Genomic DNA, 24,495 nt, shown 5'->3' on the forward strand with positions numbered 1-24,495 from the left:
AAACACCCCTAACCTTACACTTATTAACCCTTAATCTGCCGCCCCCCGCTATCGCTGACCCCTGCATATTATTATTAACCCCTAATCTGCCGCTCCGTACACCGCAACCTACATTATACCTATGTACCCCTAATCTGCTGCCCCTAACACCGCCGACCCCTATATTATATTTATTAACCCCTAATCTGCCACTCCCGCTATCGCTGACCCCTGCATATTATTATTAACCCCTAATCTGCCGCTCCGTACACCACCACAACCTACATTATACCTATGTACTCCTAATCTGCTGCCCCTAACACCGCCGACCCCTATATTATATTTATTAACCCCTAATCTGCCGCCCCGCTATCGCTGACCCCTGCATATTATTATTGACCCCTAATCTGCCGCCCCCAACGTCGCCTCCACCTACCTACAATAATTAACCCCTAATCTGCCGACCGGATCTCACCGCTACTCTAATAAATGTATTAACCCCTAAAGCTAAGTCTAACCCTAACACTAACACCCCCCTAAGTTAAATATAATTTAAATCTAACGAAATAAATTAACTCTTATTAAATAAATTAATCCTATTTAAAGCTAAATACTTACCTGTAAAATAAACCCTAATATAGCTACAATATAAATTATAATTATATTGTAGCTATTTTAGGATTAATATTTATTTTACAGGTAACTTTGTATTTATTTTAACCAGGTACAATAGCTATTAAATAGTCAATAACTATTTAATAGCTACCTAGTTAAAATAATTACAAAATTACCTGTAAAATAAATCCTAACCTAAGTTACAATTAAACCTAACACTAAACTAGCAATAAATTAATTAAATAAAATACCTACAATTATCTACAATTAAACCTAACACTACACTATCAATAAATTAATTAAATAAAATACCTACAATTAAATACAATTAAATAAACTAACTAAAGTACAAAAAATAAAAAAGAACTAAGTTACAAAAAAATAAAAAAATATTTACAAACATTAGAAAAATATTACAACAATTTTAAACTAATTACACCTACTCTAAGCCCCCTAATAAAATAACAAAGACCCCCAAAATAAAAAAATGCCCTACCCTATTCTAAAATTAAAATAGAAAAGCTCTTTTACCTTACCAGCCCTTAAAAGGGTCATTTGCGGCGCATGCCCCAAAGAATTCAGCTCTTTTGCCTGAAAAAAAAACATACAATACCCCGCCCCAACATTACAACCCACCACCCACATACCCCTAATCTAACCCAAACCCCTCTTAAATAAACCTAACACTGAGCCCCTGAAGATCTCCATACCTTGTCTTCACCACGCCGGGTTCACCGATCCGTCCACCGAAGTCTTGATCCAAGCCTCCGAAGTCTTGATCCAAGCCCAAGCGGGGGCTGAAAAGTGACGTCCATCCTCCGGCTGAAGTCTTGATCCAAGCGGGCAGAAGAGGACATCCGGACCGGCAAACATCTTCATCCAAGCCGCATCTTCTATGTTCTTCCATCCGATGATGACCTATCAGCCAATCGGAATTCGAGGGACACCATCTTGGATGACGTCCCTTAAAGGAACCGTCATTCGTCGGGAAGTCGTCGGTGAAGATGGATGGATCCGCGCTGGAGGTCTTGAAGATCAGCCGGTCGTCATCGGATGGAAGAACATAGAAGATGCGGCTTGGATGAAGATGTTTGCCGGTCCGGATGTCCTCTTCTGCCCACTTGGATCAAGACTTCAGCCGGAGGATGGACGTCACTCTTCAGCCCCCGCTTGGGCTTGGATCAAGACTTCGGAGGCTTGGATCAAGACTTTGGTGGACGGATCAGTGAACCCGGCGTGGTGAAGACAAGGTAGGGAGATCTTCAGGGGCTTAGTGTTAGGTTTATTTAAGAGGGGTTTGGGTTAGATTAGGGGTATGTGGGTGGTGGGTTGTAATGTTGGGGGGGGGGTATTGTATGTTTTTTTTCCAGGCAAAAGAGCTGAATTCTTTGGGGCATGTCCCGCAAATGGCCCTTTTAAGGGCTGGTAAGGTAAAAGAGCTTTTCTATTTTAATTTTAGAATAGGGTAGGGCATTTTTTTATTTTGGGGGTCTTTGTTATTTTATTAGTGGGCTTAGAGTAGGTGTAATTAGTTTAAAATTGTTGTAATATTTTTCTTATGTTTGTAAATATTTTTTTATTTTTTGTAACTTAGTTCTTTTTTATTTTTTGTACTTTAGTTAGTTTATTTAATTGTATTTAATTGTAGGTATTTTATTTAATTAATTTATTGATAGTGTAGTGTTAGGTTTAATTGTAGATAATTGTAGGTATTTTATTTAATTAATTTATTGCTAGTGTAGTGTTAGGGTTAATTGTAACTTAGGTTAGGATTTATTTTACAGGTAATTTTGTAATTATTTTAACTAGGTAGCTATTAAATAGTTATTGACTATTTAATAGCTATTGTACCTGGTGAAAATAAATACAAAGTTACCTGTAAAATAAATATTAATCCTAAAATAGCTACAATATAATTATAATTTATATTGTAGCTTTATTAGGGTTTATTTTACAGGTAAGTATTTAGCTTTAAATAGGAATAATTTATTTAATAAGATTTAATTTATTTAGTTAGATTTAAATTATATTTAACTTAGGGGGGTGTTAGTGTTAGGGTTAGACTTAGCTTTAGGGGTTAATACATTTATTAGAGTAGCGGTGAGATCCGGTCGGCAGATTAGGGGTTAATTATTGTAGGTAGGTGGAGGCGACGTTGGGGGCGGCAGATTAGGGGTTAATAAATATAATATAGGGGTCGGCGGTGTTAGGAGCAGCAGATTAGGGGTACATAGGGATAACGTAGGTGGCGGCGGTGTGCGGTCGGCAGATTAGGGGTTAATAATTGTAGGTAGGTGGCGGCGACGTTGGGGGCGGCAGATTAGGGGTTAATAAATATTATGTAGGTGTCGGCGGTATTAGGGGCAGCAGATTAGGTTTTCATAGGGATAACATAGGTGGCGGCGGTGTGCGGTCGGCAGATTAGGGGTTAAAAAAAATTTAATAGAGTGGCGGCGATGTGGGGGGACCTCGGTTTAGGGGTACATAGGTAGTTTATGGGTGTTAGTGTACTTTAGAGCACAGTAGTTAAGAGCTTTATAAACTGGCATTAGCCCAGAAAGCTCTTAACTACTGACTTTTTTCTGCGGCTGGAGTTTTGTCGTTAGATTTCTAACGCTCACTTCAGCCACGACTCTAAATACCGGCGTTAGAAAGATCCCATTGAAAAGATAGGATACGCAAATGGCGTAGGGGGATCTGCGGTAGGGAAAAGTTGCGGCTGCAAAGTGAGCGTTAGACCCTTTCCTGACTGACTCTAAATACCAGCGGTAGCCCAAAACCAGCGTTAGGAGCCTCTAACGCTGGTTTTGACGGCTACCGCCAAACTCTAAATCTAGCCGTTATAGATTATAAGTGGAGCGCAAAATATTTCTTTAGCGAAAGCAATATTTGCGCTCCACTTGTAAAACCAGCGCATGCAAATGTGCACTGGTATTACAGAATACCAGAATAGAATTTTATCACCCAATCGGAATTGAAGGGACGCCATCTTGGATGACGTCCCTTAAAGGAACCTTCATTCGTCGTTAGTCCGTCGGGGAAGAAGGATGTTCCGCGTCGGCGGGATGAAGATGGATCCAGAAGAAAGAAGATAGAAGATGCCGCTTGGAAGAAGACATCGCCCGAATGGAAGACCTCTTCTTTGCCGCTTGGATCAAGACTTCACCCGGATGGAGGACCTCTTCTTTGCCGCTTGGATCAAGACTTCTACCGGATGGAGGACATCTTCTTGCTCCACTTGGATGAAGAATTCGGCTCGGCTGGGTGAAGACGACTCAAGGTAGGGAGATCTTCAGGGGGTTAGTGATAGTTTTTTTAAGGGGGTTTGGGTGGGTTAGAGTAGGGGTATGTGGGTGGTGGGTTGTAATGTTGGGGGGGTATTGTATTTTTATTTTCAGGCAAAAGAGCCCTTTTAAGGGCTGGTAAAAGAGCTGATTACTTTTGTATTTTAGAATAGGGTAGGGGATTTTTTATTTTGGGGGGCTTTTTTATTTTATTATGGGGCTTAGATTAGGTGTAATTAGCTTAAACTGCTTGTAATTCTTTTTTATTTTTTGTAATTTAGTGTTTGTTTGTTTTTGTATTATAGAATAGTTTATTTAATTGTATTTAATTGTAGGTAATTGTAGGTAATTTATTTAATTAATTTAATGATAGTGTAGTGTTAGGTTTAATTGTAACTTAGGTTAGGATTTATTTTACATGTAATTTTGTATTTATTTTAACTAGGTAGCTATTAAATAGTTATTAACTGTTTAATAGCTTTTGTACCTAGTTAAAATAAATACAAAGTTGCCTATAAAATAAAAATAATCCTAAAATAGCTACAATTTAATTATTAATTATATTGTAGCTATATTAGGGTTTATTATATAGGTAAGTATTTAGTTTTAAATAGGAATAATTTAGTTAATTTTAGGAATATTATTCCGTTTAATATAAATTATATTAGGGGTTAAAAAATGTATTAGAGTGGCGGTGATGTGGGGGGACCTCAGTTTAGGGGTACATAGGTAGTTTATGGGTGTTAGTGTACTTTAGAGCACAGTAGTTATGAGCTTTATATTCCGGCGTTAGCCCATAAAGCTCTTAACTACTGACTTTTTTTTGCGGCTGGAGTCTTGTCGGTAGAGGGTCTACCGCTCACTTATCCCAAGACTCCAAATACCGGCGTTAGGCAGATCCCATTGAAAAGATAGGATACGCAATTGGCATAAAGGGATCTGCGGTAGCCTGGAATCGCGGTAGGGAAGTGAGCGTTAGACCCTTTCCTGGCTGACTCTAAATACCAGCGGGCGGCCAAAAGCAGCGTTAGGACCCCTTAACGCTGCTTTTGACGGCTAACGCAAAACTCTAAATCTAGCCATTGGTTAGCTAACTATTATACTTATTAACAAAAGAAGGACAGAAAAAGTGAAGCATATTGGGCACACTTATAAGGGTCAAAAACAATACTATATTGCAGTGTGGTGTGTTGTGTATTAATTAAAACTTAACTTTTATATCAATTTTGAATAAAAAATTGTGGAGATTTCCACCATTGAGTGTTTAAAAATATGTTAAAATTGTGTCCGAGTGATACTCGGTACGCAAAGGTTGATATGGATTGATATACATTATCTAATGGAATATCAAAATGGGGTTGACCTAACTTTTAACCTTAAAATTCAGGATATCATACGTAACCATATATAATCTAAAAGTGTAATCTGTTAATAATAAGTAAGAACTATATAAGACATTGAATATTCCAACAATTTGAGAATTTCATGTATAACGATATAACATACTCCATCAGCATAGAAATTATGTTATATGAGTATTATGTCTTTGAACACACAAAGACACAAACATTAAATCAAATTGTAAATTCATGTCCTTCTAACATTAAAGATACGAACAAAAACCTTGCAGTGGAAACATATTGTAAAAAATTAATGTAGAATGAAACGTAACACAACTACATAACAACCATTGTGGAAATAACAGTGATGTCACAATAGCGATGAATTGCCCCTCTGCCATGTATCAGAATTACACATATGTATAAGAAAACTATTATTAATGTTGATCGTCAAATGTATATGAATAAAGCACTGATATGAATACGCAAAACATCCCATCATAAGATCCAGTAGAAAGGGTAAGGTAATAGCCGCGATAAAAATGGGAGTGTGAAAATATCATGATCTCTGCTTTGGCTATCAAGCAACATATATTGTCAACCATTACGGACAGATGTTCTGGTTCTTGCCCGGTACCAAATAATAAACATATGGGGTATTTATAATTCCTGTTGATCGCTTAAATGCATGTTAAGACAAGCTGTCATGAAAACATAAACACCACACAAGAAATCTATTGGACTACGATAACAGACACACCCCCGCGTCTTATAGGCCACAGCTGACGATGACGCTACTATGTCATCGTAACACTGTAAGATGCTAGAGAGCAGCCGATAGGTTGATATTTATTGGCAAGAATGTAATCGGCCATGCGATTGGCTGATGATCCTTTAAAAGTAGCTTGTGGCGGTCGGGCCGGACGCCTCTGAAAAAGCAGTTGCGAAACGCGCGTCAGGCGTTCGCACTGCTCCTCTCACTCAGTCCGTTGGGTTTAGTATTAATTGTTGGCCTCTTTTAGGCACCTTATCTTTAACCTTAAAAAACTTTAATTTAAATCACTGGTAATCCACCATAGCGAGTACTAGCCTGCAAACAATATTGATTTAGGTTCAAGTTAGCCTTACTTGTATCGGAGCACATTGCTCAAACTTTAGGCTATTGCTAGGGGACAGATTATCTTAGTACCAATTGATTCTGGGTAAAATTTCATGGTCTAGTATAACTACAGTGCTTTTTTACTAGAGTGATATTCATAGCTTGAATTTAAATGGTTTTGGCTATTTAGCCTCATAATATAATTGTGTACAATTCAGGCTATCGCTGTCTACAAGCCTGTATAGTGCCACTTGACTCTGTATAACCTTAGAATCATATGTTATCTGTACAAACATTTATTTGAATTTAATTAAGAAACAGAAGTGCAAACAGTGTCACAAAAAACACGGGGAATGAAAATAATCACACTTCCATTAGCGATAATTTTTTTCTCTGAATAATTTTTATGGGAAAGTTAATCTGATATATACGTATCCTTTATAAGTCATTCTCTACACAAATAGAAACCAGTGAACTGTGCTACAACTTCAAGGTCACAGATACCTACCAATAAAAATTGTACTGAACATAATAACGCTTTTTACAATTAAAAACCGTAAATAATCATGTTGTGATAATAACATACTCCCACGTATATCCAAGTAGTGGTTGAATAATCTGACATCGTCATTACACTCTTACATATGGGAATGGAGTAGTATTTGAATGATCAATTATCACTTGTTATCATCCAACAATATAACTAATGGTTATGGTACTAAACATCTTGTGTGGATAATATTTTGTTAAGGTTATTAGTATTGATTCTGTTGAACTAGCCCAACAGGACAGTGCGATACAGACTGATCACTGTATCACACCTGAGAGGAGCCTTTGCGTACCGAGTATCACTCGGACACAATTTTAACATATTTTTAAACACTCAATGGTGGAAATCTCCACAATTTTTTATTCAAAATTGATATAAAAGTTAAGTTTTAATTAATACACGACACACCACACTGCAATATAGTATTGGTTTTGACCCTTATAAGTGTGCCCAATATGCTTCACTTTTTTTGTCCTTCTTTTGTTAATAACTCTTATTATTTGGCATAAGGCACTACCTACTGTAAACACTCAGGTTCTGTTTCAATAGGTTCTGAGGGACAAACCCCAAAACCTCCCTCCCTCTTTCCCTAGAGGTCATAGGGACTCCACATACAAACTATTATACTTAAACAGACAATCTTACTTTAACAGAGAATCAATGCAGCAACCCTGAAAGAGCAAGCTCACAGAGTAAATGTGCTAAATTTATAGTTTAGCAAGGCTCAAACAGCTGGAAAAAAAATCCCACCCCTAATTACCCACACAATTACAAGTAAAACAATAATGCAAGAGAAACAAAATGTGACAAACAAATACAGGAGGATTTCTGGACCCTATTCCTGTGGGAATTTACAATCTAGATGGTTAGGAGGGTACGAAACAGGAGGTGAGGACTTCATGGGTGAGAATGATGTTAATATAGAGTTAGATAAGGGCAAATATTGGGCAAGGGGAATTTATATGTTACTGAGTTGGGTGGTAGGCTTCCCTGAAAATGTCTTTAGGCAGGTTTAAAATAAGGCAGATTAGGGAAAGTCTGACAGCAAGAAAGTGCTGGATCTTAGGGTGCAGGCTGGGATATATTTCTTGATTAGTTAGGACAAGTAGTGGGGGCTGCGTTGGTAAGGACTTTGTAGGTCAGGGTGAGAATTTTGAATTTAATTCTGCTGTGAATGGGGAGCCAGTGAAAGGACTCACAGAGAGGTGGGAAAGGTAGATTAGCATGGCCGAGGCATTTAGAATGGATATAAGGGGAGAGCCCAGAGAGAGGAAGGCCAGTTAGTAGGTTATTGCAGTAGTCAAGTCAGGAAATTACAAGGGAGTGGATTAGTTGTTTAGTGGTGTCCAAGCTCAGAAACGAAAAAATTTTGGAAACTTTGCATAGGTGGTTGCCATAGAATGTAGAGAGCAATTAGATGTGAGCAATAAAGGACAGTTTGGAGTCAAGTGTAACTCCAAGGCAGTGGACTTGGGAGATTGCGATACTGTCAACAGTGATAGAAAAGTCTGAAATCTGAGTAGAGCCAGATGGGGGGATTAGAAGGAGCTCATTCTTGGACAAGTTAATCTTTAGGAGTTGAGAGGCCATCCATGAAGAAATGCCAGTTAAGCAGTAACTGACGTGAGAAAAAAAAAGAGGGAAAGAGAGAGCAGGGGTGGAGAGGTAGATCCGAGTGTCATCATCATAGAGGTGATAATAAAGCCATAGCTGTTGATAAGTTTACCAGTGAAGAAGTATAAATAGAGAAGAGTAGAGGACCCAGTACAGAGCCTTGAGGTACTCCAATGGATAGAGGCATTTAAGAGGAGGAGTCGCCAGCAAATGGCACAGAAAAGGACCTGTTAGAAAGATAAGAGTGGATCCAAGAGAGAGCCATGTCACAGAGACCAAGAGAGCTGAGAATCTGGAGGAGAGAGTGTTCAACTGTGTCAAAGGCAGTTGAGAGGTGAAGTAAGATAAGTATAGAGTAGTGGCCATTACTTTTACCAAAAAGAAGATTGTTAGTAACCTTGGTGACGGAAGATTCAGTTGAGTGTAGAGTATGGAAGCCAGATTGCAAAGGGTCAAGCAAGGAATTGAAGGACAGGAAGTGGTAAACAAATTTTTCCAGGAGTTTTGATGTTAGCAGAAGCAGTGGTATGAGGCAGCAGTTTGCAGGAGAATTAGTCAATAGAGGGTTTTTGAGCATGGGAGTGACCTTTGCATGTTTGAAACAAGATTGCAATGAACCGGTAGAAAGGGATAGGTTGAATATGAGAATAAAGAAAAGGGCAGATGTGTATAAATGAAGAATGAACTTATAGTGGATGAAATCAGGTTCAGAGCAAGCTTTTCCTCCAGACATGCTCAGCAGTGAGGAATTTTTGCAAGTAGTGCGTTTGCTGAGTGTACCAGGGACAGCCTTGGCACTCTCAACAAACGTACTACTTGCAAAAATGCTCAATGCCATTAGGTTTAGCACAGTTTGGGAGGAGCAAGAGTGTATAGTACAGAGGAGAGAGTATTCTCATAGTGGGCTGTAGCAAGATTAGGGCAGGTTATAGTGGAAGTATGAGGCAGGAGATGCTGGATGAATTTGGAAAATTGGAGCGGATCCACAGCGTGCAGATTTCTACAGGTGTGGGGGCAAGAAGGAGAGGCAGATTTAGCAGTACATTAAGATTATAGGTGAGCAGATGGTGGCCTGAAATGGGAAAAGGGTGACAGGTGAAGTCAGATACAGAGGTAGGAAAAAAACAGGTCATAGAGTGTCCATAGCGGTGAGTAGGGAATAGGGTGGATATAACTGTTAGTACTAGCAATATAACAGCTTGTTGCTCCAATATAATTGCCACTATAAAGAGAAAAAAAACATTTTTTCCCTTTAAGGTACAATTGTAAATCTTTTCAGTTTTTTTTTTTTTTTTTTTTTTGCATTCTTCAAGAGTAGCAACAGGAATGAGTAAAACTTTGAACTTAAAGGACTTTAGTCTTTTTAAATCTATGTTACTATGTAACTATATTTCACTTTCATGATGACAGCTTATTTTCTGTTTCAATGCAGATCTGCAAAAATCTCAGTGAGCCTTTGATCTTATGAACGCTTAGCTAAAAATAAATGTTATATACAGTATGTATTCACCTATATTTAATCACATTTGTATGTTAAGCTGTACCATAGTAGTTATTCTGTTACATGTAACGTGCATTTTTTTTAAGTTTAACTTTTATCATTATTCGTTGTTGCTTCCCTTTATCATGCTTTGAGACTTGACAAGTCTTTTTGTCACAATACAGAGAAAGAGCTCACTAATTAAGAAATTATTTATTTACCTTTATATATAGTAGTAGCATCTAATACACTGCATATATTATGCCGCTTGACATAAATTTATAATACGTTTATATAGCCTTTTACAAGATATGCATCGGAAAGTAACACATTGCAAAACCTGTCCAACAACCAAATAATATGACATATTATTGACTTACAGCATTGGTAATTAATGATGTCACATGTAATGTAATCAGTCATGCTTTTTCAGATAATGTGAAGTCCTCAGGGGCATGTGATTGATTCCGCTACAACCAACAACCAGTAAAAATATCAATTTTTTTAACTTACAGTTGGGGAGTCTCTATGGCAAGTCATTTTTACAAATGTACTTCATATGCCAGCCTTGACATTAAATGATGGCATATGCCATGTGATCAGTGATGCTTTGGCCACAAGTCTAGAGTCTAATTCAGTATGTAGATATTAAAACAAGATTTTGACGTAGCAGTAGTGATGTCGCGAATAGTTCGCCGGCGAATAGTTCCCGGCGAACATAGCATGTTCGCGTTCGCCTCGGCGGGTGAACATATGCGATGTCCGATCCGCCCCCTATTCGTCATCATTGAGTAAACTTTGACCCTGTACCTCACAGTCAGAATACACATTACAGCCAATCAGCAGCAGACCCTCCCTCCCAGACCCTCCCACCTCCTGGACAGCATACATTTTAGATTCATTTGGAAGCTGCATTCTTAGTGAGAGGAGGGACAGTGTAGCTGCTGCTGATTTAATAGGGAAATCGATAGCTAGGCTAGTGTATTCAGTGTCCACTACAGTCCTGAAGGACTCATCTGATCTCTGCTGTAAGGACAGCACCCCAAAACATTAGAACATCAGTCTGCTTTTTTTTTTCTTTTTTTTCCCTGTGTAATCTAATTGCAGTTGCCTGTCTGCCAGCGTGTGTGTCAGGCTCACAGCGTATACTGTGCCCACTTGCCCAGTGCCACCACTCATATCTGGTATAACAGTAGTGTACATTTTAAAAAACAACAACACTTTTTTGACTGTGAAATAATGGCAAACAGCTGCCAGTACCCAAGATGGCCCCAATAAGGCAGATGGGGAGGGTTAGAGAGCTGTTTTGGGGGGGATCAGAGAGGTTGGGGGCTAAGGGGGGATGCTACACCACAGCATAAATAAATATGCTAAAAAAAAAAAAAATTTGATTGCATTTGGCGGTGAAATGGTGGCATGAAATATACCAAAATGGGCCTAGATCAATACTTTGGGTTGTCTACTACACTACACTTAAGCTAAAATTAACTCTACAAGCTGCCTACATGCTCCCTAATTAACCCCTTCACTGCTGGGCATAAAACGCGTGGTGCGCAGTGGCATTTAGCAGCCTTCTAATTACCAAAAAGCAACGCCAAAGCCATATAAGTCTGCTATTTCTGAACAAAGGGGATCCCAGAGAAGCATTTACAACCATTTATGCCATAATTGCATAAGTTGTTTGTAAATAATTTCTGTGAGAAACCTAAAGTTTGTGAAAAAGTGAACAATTTTTTTTTATTTGATCGCATTTGGCGGTGAAATGGTGGCATGAAATATACCAAAATGGGCCTAGATCAATACTTTGGGTTGTCTACTACACTACACTTAAGCTAAAATTAACTCTACAAGCTGCCTACATGATCCCTAATTAACCCCTTCACCGCTGGGCTTAAAACACGTGTGGTGCGCAGTGGCATTTAGCAGCCTTCTAATTACCAAAAAGCAACGCCAAAGCCATATAAGTCTGCTATAATGTCATGTCTGGCACACAGTGTTGGGGCAAGGGTCCATCTGACCACTGATACCTGGTCTGCAAAGCATGGTCAGGGCAGGTATATCACCTACACTGCGCACTGTGAAGCGGCGTAACCCTTACACTACCTGATCGATACAACATCATACCTGATGTTTTAAAGCATGTTATTCCAAACAATTTAGGAATGTTAGGTGATTTATGCCCTTTATGAATTAAAACCAGACTCTGCATCAACTATGTTATTTTCCATGGGAGTTTTGCCATGGATCCTCCTCCGGCATGCCACAGTCCAGGTGTTAGTCCCCTTGAAACAACTTTTCCATCACTATTGTGGCCAGAAAGGGTCCCTGTGGGTTTTAAAATTTGCCTGCCTATTGAAGTCTATGGGGGTTCGCCCGGTTCGCCCGTTCGCAAACTTTTATGGAAGTTCGCGTTCACCATTCGCGAACCCAAAATTTTAGGTTCGCAACATCACTACGTAGCTGCTTAGGGGGACATGTGATCTCTTAGTAGGGAAATGAAAATCTCTGGGTATCATTTGGTTGGTGTGGAAATGGTAGTTATCTAACCTGTTAGACACAGGGGAACTAGCCAAAAATAAACCCATACACCAAAGAGATCATGTTAGAACATTTTATTGTTTCACTGTAGCTTGCATATAATTAACCATATAGTTAAAGTTAGTTCCAGAGCAGCTGAAAGAGACTTCCATTTATTAAGCTGCAGCAGCTGCTTTAGAGCTGGTGGAATGCAGGCATGAAGTTGAGAAGCAGATGGGGTTGAGATAAATTACTCTAAACTCATTTGTTCAGGATAACTGATAGCTCCTGCTTTCTTGGGATTGGTCAAACATAAGAACAGGGGGGGCAGCACTGTACAAGAATCTCTTGTGCAATCCTAAGTGTATGCAGTGGATGAAAAGTATCTGCTGCCTGTTTACCAAGAAGACAGGTGGACAGGTTCCCTAGCTGGGAAGAATGTCCACCTGTCTAATATTAAATGGGGACCTTTATTTTAAACATATTATATATTGATTTTTTGCATGAAATATGTATATATTTTTAATTTAGCATTTATGTTTACATTTATTTCAAGTCTAATTTTATATTATAGACTGAAGCAGATATTTTCCACAATTCAGCACTGTTTCTTTAATTTCACACTCTTTTAGGTTAATTAAAGGGAAATTAAACCCCACAAATGTTATTTTGTGATTCAGACAGAACATACCATTTTAAAAAAAGTTTTCAATTTACTTCTATTATCAAGTAGTGGAGTTTTTCATTAAATTCTGTGCTAAACAATTTCAATGAAAATGAACATTTGATCCCCTCCCAGTCCTGTCTCTTGTCATATACAATATCTCTTTAATTCTTCAACAAAACCTTTTTTTTATTAATAAACCTCTGTTTTCTATCTATTAAGTATATTTATTTCCATAGTATTTTCATGTGTTTTGTGATGCATATTAGGATGCGATAATCATTTACTTTAGGTTACAAAAAGCACTAAATTTTAAAAAGGTTACTTTGGATTGCGCTCAAGAGCAAACTTAATCTAAGGGACACTGAACCCAATTTTTTTTTTCTTTTAGGATTCACATAGAGCATGCAATTTTAAGCAACTTTCTAATTTACTCCTATCATCACATTTTCTTTGTTTTCTTGGTATCTTTATTTGAAAAGCAGTAATTTAAAGCTTAGGAGCCGGCCCATTTTTGGTTCAGCACCTGGGTATTGCTTGCTGATTGGTGGCTAACCACCAATAACCACAAATCGACCAGCTCTTAAGCTTTACATTCCTGCTTTTCAAATAAAGATACACAGAGAACAAAGAACATGAATAATAGGAGTAAATTAGAAAGTTGCTTAAAATTGCTGCTCTAACTGAATCATGCTATCCGTTGCAATCCACTTGTGAGCTATGCCAAAATGTGTAATTATATGTGGTAAAAAATGTTTAATTACTTCCATTATTCATTTTGCACACATTTTCTGTAAGTTAACTCTGAAAAGTGCAGCTTCTCAATGTCCCCAAAAAGGCTGGAAAGCATCCACCAGGCCCATAAAGTAACTCTAAAAATAGGCTACACAGTGATTGTTTGATCAGTGCAGTTACTCAGGTATACCACTTCTTAAAAGTCCACAATAAACAATGGTTAATATCTCTTTAAGTGCAAACAATGGTTAATATCTCTTTAAGTACCTCACACACAAAGAGACAACTTATAAAAGAAAGTACTGCATTTAAAGGGATATGTAACACATTTTTTTTTTATTTCATGATTTAGATAGAGCATGGAATTTTAAGCAACTTTCTAATTTACTTCTTTCATCAATTTTTCTTTGTTCTCTTGGTATCTTTATTTATAAAGCAGGAATGCAAGCTTAAGAGATTTTCAGTTCAGCACCCTGGGTATGGCTTGCTGATTGGTGGCTACATTTAGCTACCAATTAGCAAGTGTTACCCCATGCTGAACCAAACATGGGCAGGCTTACAATTCCTAAGCTTACATTCTGGCATTACAAATAAAGATGCCAAGAGAACTAAGAAGAATTGATAATAGGAATAAATTAAAAAGTTGCTTAAAATTACATTCTCTATCTAAATCATGAAAGAAAAAAAAATTGGGTTTCACATCCCTTTAAGCTTTCATGAATCTGATAGAGCATGCAATTGTAATCAACTTTCTTGTAGTTATATTTACTAAATTGTTTTGTTTTCTTAGCATCCTTTTAAGAATACCTCGGTATGATTGGGATCAGAAATGCTCTGCTGAGAGATAGCGGCTGTGTCAATCACTCTCCCTTCGGTGTTTCTCACTTTCAAACTTTTTGTCTTCTTTGACACAGAGAATCTCTAGAGAATTTTAATGCTAGAAAAATCATTTTTAGTTTGGACTTTGTGAAATGTATGTAGAAATGAGCTTCAGAAAAAAAGCTACATAATATCTGAGAAAGGATATTTCTCTGGATATCCTTTTAGTGTGAGATTTTATATTCAGGTAGAATTATACATTTAATCATAATGTTACGTTCATATTTATTGGACAACCACAACAAATCAAAAAGCCAAGAAATAGCATGTTTGTCTCCCTACTGAATAATAAAACAAATAATGATAATAAAACATTATGGTTCCTGGCACAGCTGATGCTGTTTTGTGCATAGTGAACTCATAGTGAACTACTGTTTATTACAATTACTTTATATAAAGTTATATCAGCAGGCTTGAATTTTTAATTATTTGCCAAAGCGACTGCACAATAAAAAAACTGGAGGAATCATTGTATATAATATCAACTTCACCGTGATGGGCCAGATTACAAGTGGCGTGGGGGATTTAGCGCGTGTATTACAAGTTAAAAGTAAAAAGTTAGCGTGCGAGCGAATGACTCAGGCGCAGTAACTTTAGGACTTCGGAAATTGCGGCAGTGCTAACACCTTCTTCCTATTGACTTCTACGGGGCGCACTATAAAAAACTATTCGTTATCTTTTGCGTGCTAACCCGATACAGTGCTAGATCAACTGTGCTAAAGCAGAAGGTATGTTAGGAATATATATATATATATATATATATATATATATATATATATATATATATATACACACACACACACAAAATGTTTGCATAGGAAATTAGCACATCCAGGCAAGTTCCCCGCTTGATTCTCTCCAGTAAAACTCCATGTACATTGTTACCAATGCAAAAGAGGATTCTGGGTAAGATATGCAAATTTGATATGCAAAATCTCAGATTTTTTGCTTCTAATACTGTTCTAAAGGGGCATTCCAGTCAAAATATAAACATATGGATGTACCATTAATTGCAAAGACAAGAAGAAATCTTGCAAGAAAAGGGATAGGCCTGTCTGTCTCTAAATATATGTCTTAAACAACCCACTGGTTTAAATTATCAACGCAAGATGATGATTCATAGAAGAGAGCAATGCTCTGTGTCAGGGAGTAAATGGAACCCCATATACCCAATTGGAACTTAGAATGAAGTTAAAATTGTCTCAGAAAACCATTCATACTGAAAAAATCTTTATTAGGAGACAAAAGATAAAGTCCAGCAGGACTCAGACAAACATTCACACATACACTGATTAAGAAGGCTAAATTTAAAGCCCTGAAAACAGAAAGATCTGAACTACTTCATCCGAAAAAGAAAGATACCTCCAAAACTATTCCTAGGTTAATTACCACTTATAATCCACAAATGCAGCATGTAATTAAAATATTCAATGATAATTGGTTCATTCTAGAAAATGATCCCGATCTCCATGATATAATAGGAGATAGAGTCAAAATTGGATATAAGAGACCCAGAAATTTGAAGGACCAATTGGTCAAGAGCCACTACGTGCACAATCCAAGAAAAAAAGACACCGACCCAGGCATGTATCCTTGCTGTACATGTACAGCATGTCCTTTTGTCAAAAAGATAAAAGAGATCAAAGATAAATATGGCACGGTCCATAAACTTTACCAACACTTTACATGTAGGACTTCTGGGGTAATCTATATTATCTTTTGCGAATGTGACAAAGCCTATGTAGGAATGACCACTAGAGAGGTACGAGTAAGAATATTGGAACATTAGAATAATATCAAAAATGCTGAAAATGACCTCCAGAATGGTAAAAAGATCACTAGTGTTGCTAAACATTTCCTAACTAAACATAGAAGCCAATACAACCATATGAAATTTGCAGTATTACAGAAAATATCACTGGGCATAAGAGGTGGCAATGTTGAGAATGCACTACTGAAGGCAGAGTGCAGATGGATACATTTGCTCAATACTGTACACCCAGCTGGATTAAACGAGCATAATAACTACAATGTTTTCCTGCAAACTTAATAAATTTACCACTGATATGGGTTAACATGTAGATTGATTACCCATTTAAAATTGTCTGTAATTATAACGTTATAATTAAGTGTTTGAATAATCTTATAGAATTAAAAAGGGCACATATATTAGCAAATCTCTTTGCTATCTTACTATCTTTATATTCATGTCACTCATCACATCATTATTTCACAATTTGATCATACTTATCTAACAGTATGTCTCCCTATCATCACCATGTCTGTTATTTACGTTAATCATCACGTCTGATATTCCAAGAGCACACTTTATATTTTATAAAAAAGCTTTTCAATTGATCTCGTTTTATTTCCCCATTCTTATGCTTAATATTCTATTGTATTTTATCTAAAGATAAGGTGTAGCCTTACACAATCACTTTAGCACATTCCCTTCACTCATTTCTAATTTCCTTATCACGTATAAGCTTGAACTGAATTTTTCAAACATAACATGTCTATAATAAAAAGACACCGTATTGCTTAACATGTTGCAAATTATACTGACAAGTGCACATAGAAAGTGCAGTAATGACAGTTTTTTATACCCAAGCAGCTTAATTTAGCATTCCTTTTTGCTCGTTTGATAGTTTCTATTTTACAGATCAAGTCTTTTGTCACACTAATTCTACCTGACAACAGATGATGCTCGCAAAGATAATATGATTGGGTCATTCATAGGTGTGTCTCATCTATACTGACCAATAATATCCGACAATCTGATATTCTGTGAGCCAATCGATGATCCTGTCCGGGTCTTTCAAATGAATATAATATGTCAAGTCCGGCCGGCGCGTACCCCTCTGAAGAAGCGTTATGTGAAACGCGCGTCAGGGGCATTGTTCACGAGGTCATAGTACCTCACTGCTTTTAGCCGCTCGCTCGCTAATATACTTTCTAAAAATTACAGAATACATGCGTGTGTGAAATTTGAGCAGATTAACAATAATACAGTCTCCGATATAGTAGAGACCTTTGTAGATGGTGATATGAATGTTTGAGTGTTATCAGCTAGAAGTAATATTAATGACAGCCTCCGCTATAGAAGAGGCTTACTTTAGCCAGGGGTTATGAGAGTTTCTTACTTTGTTAATTTGTATAACTGATAACCAGCAATACCTTAATCCATATATGTTTGGCAACTAAGGTGGCAACTCGATATTAGTGCTAGGCTTACTCAATATCAAACTATAGGAATTGGTTAACAAAAATCAACGGTACTGACATATAGGTTATAAAACCTGTTGTACATCATCTTAAATACCTTCGTATACATGGAATGGTAACCCGGCATTAACCAAAGTTACACTAACAGTGCAGCCCAGCATATAATTTTTTGTAACTGGGAGACACTAGATATTGGTTTATTTTTCCGGCTGTGCTAATATGTATCAAACATACAAATGTACTCATTAGCATGCACATACCGGTTAAGCCATTGAGAATACTGGGCCACAAAATACCGCATAGGTTAGACCTGTATTTTCTCTGAGCAACATTGCTGAACCCAAGCTCTCAGTTACATTGTAATTTATTTAACTGATCTCTGTGACATCGAATGCTATTTGTTGCTCACCATTAGTGCACACATCATCTGTATTGCCTCTAAGCAACATTGCTGAACCTAGGCTCTCAGTTATATCGCAATACAATTAACTTATCTCTGTGATATTGAGTGCTACCTTGTGCTCACCATCAGTGCACATACTATTGAACTTTATGACACCCTGAATGCTAAAACTGAATACGCTATATATATATATATCCTAGCTATTATTCCCTGCACACACCATCCAAAGGTCCACCACTTACTGTGCAACAGTTAATCTGCACATTATTAATAATCTTAGGAATCTTATAGCATTTGCTCATATTAGATATCCTTAAGAATCCCATTTGCAGAGATTACTGCAAAAATATCATTTCTGTTTCCCACGCTACATATTGAATTCTCCTAAATTAACACACGAGTTTGAGCTATTTTTAATCAGTGTATGTGTGAATGTTTGTCTGAGTCCTGCTGGACTTTATCTTTTGTCTCCTAATAAAGATTTTTTCAGTATGAATGGTTTTCTGAGACAATTTTAACTTCATTCTAAGTTCCAATTGGGTATATGGGGTTCCATTTACTCCCTGACACAGAGCATTGCTCTCTTCTATGAATCATCATCTTGCGTTGATAATTTAAACCAGTGGGTTGTTTAAGACATATATTTAGAGACAGACAGGCCTATCCCTTTTCTTGCAAGATTTCTTCTTGTCTTTGCAATTAATGGTACACCCATATGTATCCTTCCTGCCTCTCTCTTAAAATTATAGGGCTAATATATTTATAATTCTTTATCATTTTCTCCCTATAATTTTTTATCTATTCTTAACCCACTAGCCCTCAGCCCCCCTTTTTCTACTTAAAATATAAACATACATAGATGTATTGCATCTTTGAATAGAAACATATTTTCAATATACACGTATTGGCAAAAATGCCAAATTAAGTGTTAACATTTTTCTCTGCACATGCTTGTGAAGCATAGCTAGATATTGTCACTGCACTCACATTTTAAATAAAGCAGCTGCTCAGATCATCACTGGGGCTTGCATAATGTCAGCAATTAACAAACTGAGTCATTACCAGATGGTACAAAGCACCTTAGGCTCTCTGAACAAGTTTTGTGTTTAAAAATTTAGTGCACGGTGCATACTTAAATACACTTTAGAAACAGCTATAACTTTTATTAGAATCATTTTTACTAATGCATGTATATTACAAAATTGCTTCTGTTTAATACTGAAATGCACCAATGTGGTTTCCAATTTTGTCTGGAATATCCCTTTAACACAGTGATCCCTTAATAGGGTGATTGCAGCAATACATGCGTTTACAGACCACTGCTGGCTCCTGTTTGTCTATTCTATCTTTTCATATGCAGGGAAGGGAGAGAGGGAAGAGTATCTGCACCCAGCCAATTTCACTGGGTGTTCCAGCTTAACCTCATCAACATTGCTAAACTTGGAGCTTCTAAGTAAGTTTTTAAAAGGTTTTATACTAGATTTTTAGATTAGTATCTGTGCATATTCTTCTTTATAGTAGTGTCTATTATATGCAGTTATATGAAAATTGGTGTATACTGTCCTTTTAAGGGAAAGAGAATCCAATCTCAAAATGACAGCAGTTCACAAGCTATGGGTGTATTTCTGCCTAGACCTGTGGCACTTTAGGAGGGGGTTGTCATGCTTCCTAGGTTTATTGATATTAACTAGAGCAGGCTTGTACCAAGTAGCAGCCAAGTGTCAAGTATTAAACTGGGCAGTTCAGTATTTCAGTAGGCTGTTAGTAAAATCTATACACAAATATACAAACTACCGCACGCATGTGACAAATCTGAGCAACAGTGGCATTGTCCCTGCATTGATACATGTAGTAGCACAGTGCTGTCAGAGTCTGCTGAAGGTCACATAGAACTGGAGAATCACTTTTTCCTATTGAACAATTTTGTGAAAGTGCAAACTGTTGTTTTTAGGAAAATTGTGCCATCAACACCCTTTTATACATCATTTGAAAAAATATAACAACAAAAATGGTAAAAAAAATAATTGTTCTATTTTCAAGAAGAAAGTGTACCCTAATCTGTCTGTCTGTCTATCTAGGCTACTGACACAAAATGCATTGCTACCTGATCTCTTATTTGCCAAAACAAGTGAGGCACAGGGGGGTGCATTATTTGTTTAAGAATTACAAATCCCTGTTAATTATATTACTAAGATCACATTAAAGGGATATGAATCCCAATTGTTTTTCTTTCATGATTCAGATAGAGCATGCAATTTCAAGCAACTTTCTAATTTACTCCTATTTATCATTGTTCTTTTGGTATCTTTATTTGAAAAAGCAGAAATGTAAACTTAGGAGCCGTCCCATTTTTGGTTCAGCCCCCGTGGAGGTGCTTGCTGATTAATGGCTGCCTTTAATGCTACCCTAGTGCTGAAACAAAACTGGGCTGGCCCCTAAGCATACATTTCTGCTTTTTCAAATAAAGATAGCAAGAGAACAAAGAAAATTTGAAAATAGGAGTAAATTAGAAAGTTGCTTAAAATTGCATGCTCTATCTGAATCACAAATGTTTAATTTTGACTTGATTGTCCCTTTAATGATTCATTTGCATTTAGCAATTTTAACAACTGATATATCATTAGCATTAAAGGGACACTGAACCCAAATTTTTTCTTTCATGATTCAGATAGAGCATGCAATTTTAAGCAAACTTTCTAATTTACTCCCTTTTATCAAATTTTCTTTGTTTCTCTTGCTATCTTTACTTTTATAAAGCAGGAATGTAAATCTTATCATCCAGCCCATTTTAGGTTCAGCACAATTGATAGTGCTTGCTTATTGGAGGCTTACATTTACCCACCAATAAAGCAAGCATAACCAAGTTTCATCCATAAAAAAATGGGCCGGGCTCCTATGCATCACCTTCCTGCTTTTTAAATAAAGATAGCAAGAGAAAAAAGAAAAATTAATAGGAGTAAATTAGAAAGTTGCTTAAAATTGCATGCGCTATCTGAATCATGAAAGAAAAAAATTGGGTTTAGGGTCCCTTTAAATAAATGACCATTTAAGAACCTCTAAGTCGAGTAAATTTTACCTCCTGGGATTTCTGTCAGTTCATTTAACGGTGGAACAGTCTCCAGCTTGTCAGCATATTCCTTCCCAGCCTGACGTGCCGCATATCGGGCTTCAATCTCTTTCTTTGTCCTTGGGATCCGACATTTGAAGATACAGCATAATGTAATGACTGGACAGGAGAAGATCGTGCATAAAAATAATAAAGTGTTAGATTCTCGGCAAATAATGTAACTAAAAAACAGTCAGTGTTATTAACTTGTAACAGGAGCTTAAAGGGACAGTAAAGACAAAATTAAACTTTCATGATTTACTTCTATCATTAAATGTGCTTTGTTCTCTGGGTATTCTTTGTTGAAGACTAAACCTAGGAAGGCTGATAGGAGCTTAGGAGCATGCACGTGTCTATAGCAGCCTATAAACAATGTTGCAAAAACTGCTGCCAGATGGCTTAAGACATGTGCACGCTCCTGACCTAACTTGGGATTACTCTTTAACAAAGGATTCCAAGAGAACTAAGCAAAATTGATAATAAAAGTAAATTGGAAACATGTCATGCTCTATCCAGTCAATCTAAGCTAAATTTTTAGTTTACTGTCCCTTTGTATCTAATATTTTTAATATCATCTATTATGTTATTTTGCCATTTACATCACATATCAGAAAGCAAAAGTTCTGCATACAAAATACAGATGTTAAAATAATTTAAAACTGTCATTTATTTCATGTAATGGCAAGAGTCCATGAGCTAGTGAATATGGGATATACAATCTACCAGGAGGGGCAAAGTTTCCCCAAACCTCAAAATGCCTATAAATACACCCCTCACCACACCCACAATTCAGTTTTACAAACTTTGCCTCTATGGAGGTGGTGAAGTAAGTTTGTGCTAAGATTTCTTCGTTGATATGCGCTTCTCAGCATTGTTGAAGCCCGATTCCTCTCAGAGTACAGGAATGTCAAGAGGGACGTGAAGGGAGTATCACTTATTGAATACGATGATTTCCCTAACGGGGGTCTATTTCATAGGTTCTCTATTATCGGTCGTAGAGATTCTTCTCCTACCTCCCTTTTCAGATCGACGATATACTCTCAACTTTACCATTACCTCTACTAATAACTGTCTTAGTACTGTTTGGCTATCTGCTTTATGTGGATGGGTGTCTTTGGTAAGTATGTTTTTTTATTTCTTAAGACACCTCAGCTATGGTTTGGCACTTTATGCATTTATATAAAGTTCTAAATATATGTATTGTACTTATATTTGCCATGAGTCAGGTTCATGTATTTCCTTCAGCAGACTGTCAGTTTCATATTTGGGGAATATAAAACATTCTTTTAAAAATGAAATTTATTTCTTACCTGGGGTTTAGTCTTTTTTTCAATTGACTACTTCTTACAAATTGCGGGCGGTATTAGGCCCGCGGGTGCGACAAATGCTAAACTTTATTGCGTCATTCTTGGCGCGAAATTTTTTTTGACGCAAAAAAGTACGTCTATGACGCAAGTTCGTCATTTCCGGCGTCATACTTGACGCCGAGACCTTTCACACAATTGCGTCATTAGTGACGCGAGTGTGTCATTTCCGGTTATTTTTGGTGCCAAAAAAGTTTAGTTACGTTGTGCGTCATACTTGGCGCAAAATTTTTTCATTATTTCAATACCCCATTGACGTTTGCCTCTTGCTTTTTTCTCTATCGGAGGGCTATGCTATTTGCATTTTTTTTCCCATTCCTGAAAACTGTCATATAAGGAAATAGATATTTTGCTTTATATGTTGTTTTTTATCTTACATTTTGCAAGATGTCTTATCCTGATCCTGCCCTCAGAAGTTTTCTACTGGAACATTGCTGCCTGACATCGGTTCTACCAAAGCTAAGTGCATTTGTTTGTAAAATTGTAGAAATTATCTCGACCGATGTCATTTGTAATAGTTGTCATGATAAACTTTTACATGCAGATAGTGTATCCATTAGTAATAGTACATTGCCAGTTGTAGTTCCTTCAACTTCTAATGTGCATGATATACCTGTAAATTTTAAAGAATTTGTTTCTGATTCTATTCTGAAGGCTTTGTCTGCATTTCCTCCTTCAAATAAATGTAAAAGGTCTTTTAAAACTTCTCATTTAGTTGATGAAATTTCATATGACCAACAACATAATAATTTATCCTCTTCTGATGAGGATCTATCTGATTCAGAAGATCCTTCCTCAGACATTGACACTGAAAATCAAATCTACTTATTTATTTAAAATTGAGTATATGCGTTCTTTATTAAAAGAAGTGTTAATTACTTTGGATATTGAGGTAACCAGTCCTCTTGACGTTCAGTTTAATAAACGTTTAAATGCTGTTTTTAAACCTCCTGTGGTTTCCCCCAGGGGTTTTTCCTATTCCTGAGGCTATTTCTGATATGATTTCTAAGGAATGGAATAAGCCAGGTACTTCTTTTATTCCTTCTTCAAGGATTTAAAAAATTGTATCCTTTACCAGCAAAATCTATAGAGTTTTGGAAAAAAGATCCCAAAGTTGATGGGCTATTTTCTACTACTTGCTAAACGTACCACTATTCCTATGGAAGATAGTACTTCCTTTAAGGATCCTTTAGATAGGAAGCTTGAATCTTATCTAAGGAAGGCCTATTTATATTCAGGTCATTTTCTCAGACCTGCAATTTTTTTGGCTGATGTTGTGGCGCATCAACTTTCTGGTTGGAGAATTTAGCGCAACAGGAATTGGATTCTGACTTATCTAGCATTATTCGCTTACTGCAATATGCTAATCATTTTATTTGTGATGCTATTTTTGATATTATAAAAATTAATGTTAGATCCATGTCTTTAGCTATTTTAGCTAGAAGAGCTTTGTGGCTTAAATCCTGGAATGCTGATATGACATCTAAATCTAGATTACTATTTCTTTCTTTCCAAGGTAATAATTTATTTGGTTCCCAGTTGGATTCTATTATTTCAACTGTTACTGGGGGAAAGGGAGATTTTCTGCCTCAGGATAAAAAACCTAAGGGTAAATCTAAGGCTTCTAACCGTTTTTGTTCC

General features: G+C 36.9%; 1 protein-coding gene across 1 annotated transcript in view; it reads right to left on the minus strand.

Moving 5' to 3' along the window:
- Positions 1 to 24,495, minus strand: part of TMIE (transmembrane inner ear) — a 278,697-nt gene that overhangs the window by 78,117 nt on the left and 176,085 nt on the right. Inside the window, exon 3 of the mRNA XM_053715654.1 lies at positions 21,461 to 21,610. Coding sequence (XP_053571629.1) covers positions 21,461 to 21,610 — 150 coding nt within the window. The remainder of the gene's footprint in view (positions 1 to 21,460; positions 21,611 to 24,495) is intronic.

Source organism: Bombina bombina, chromosome 5 (genome assembly GCF_027579735.1).
Source record: "Bombina bombina isolate aBomBom1 chromosome 5, aBomBom1.pri, whole genome shotgun sequence".
NCBI classification, from domain to species: domain Eukaryota; kingdom Metazoa; phylum Chordata; class Amphibia; order Anura; family Bombinatoridae; genus Bombina; species Bombina bombina.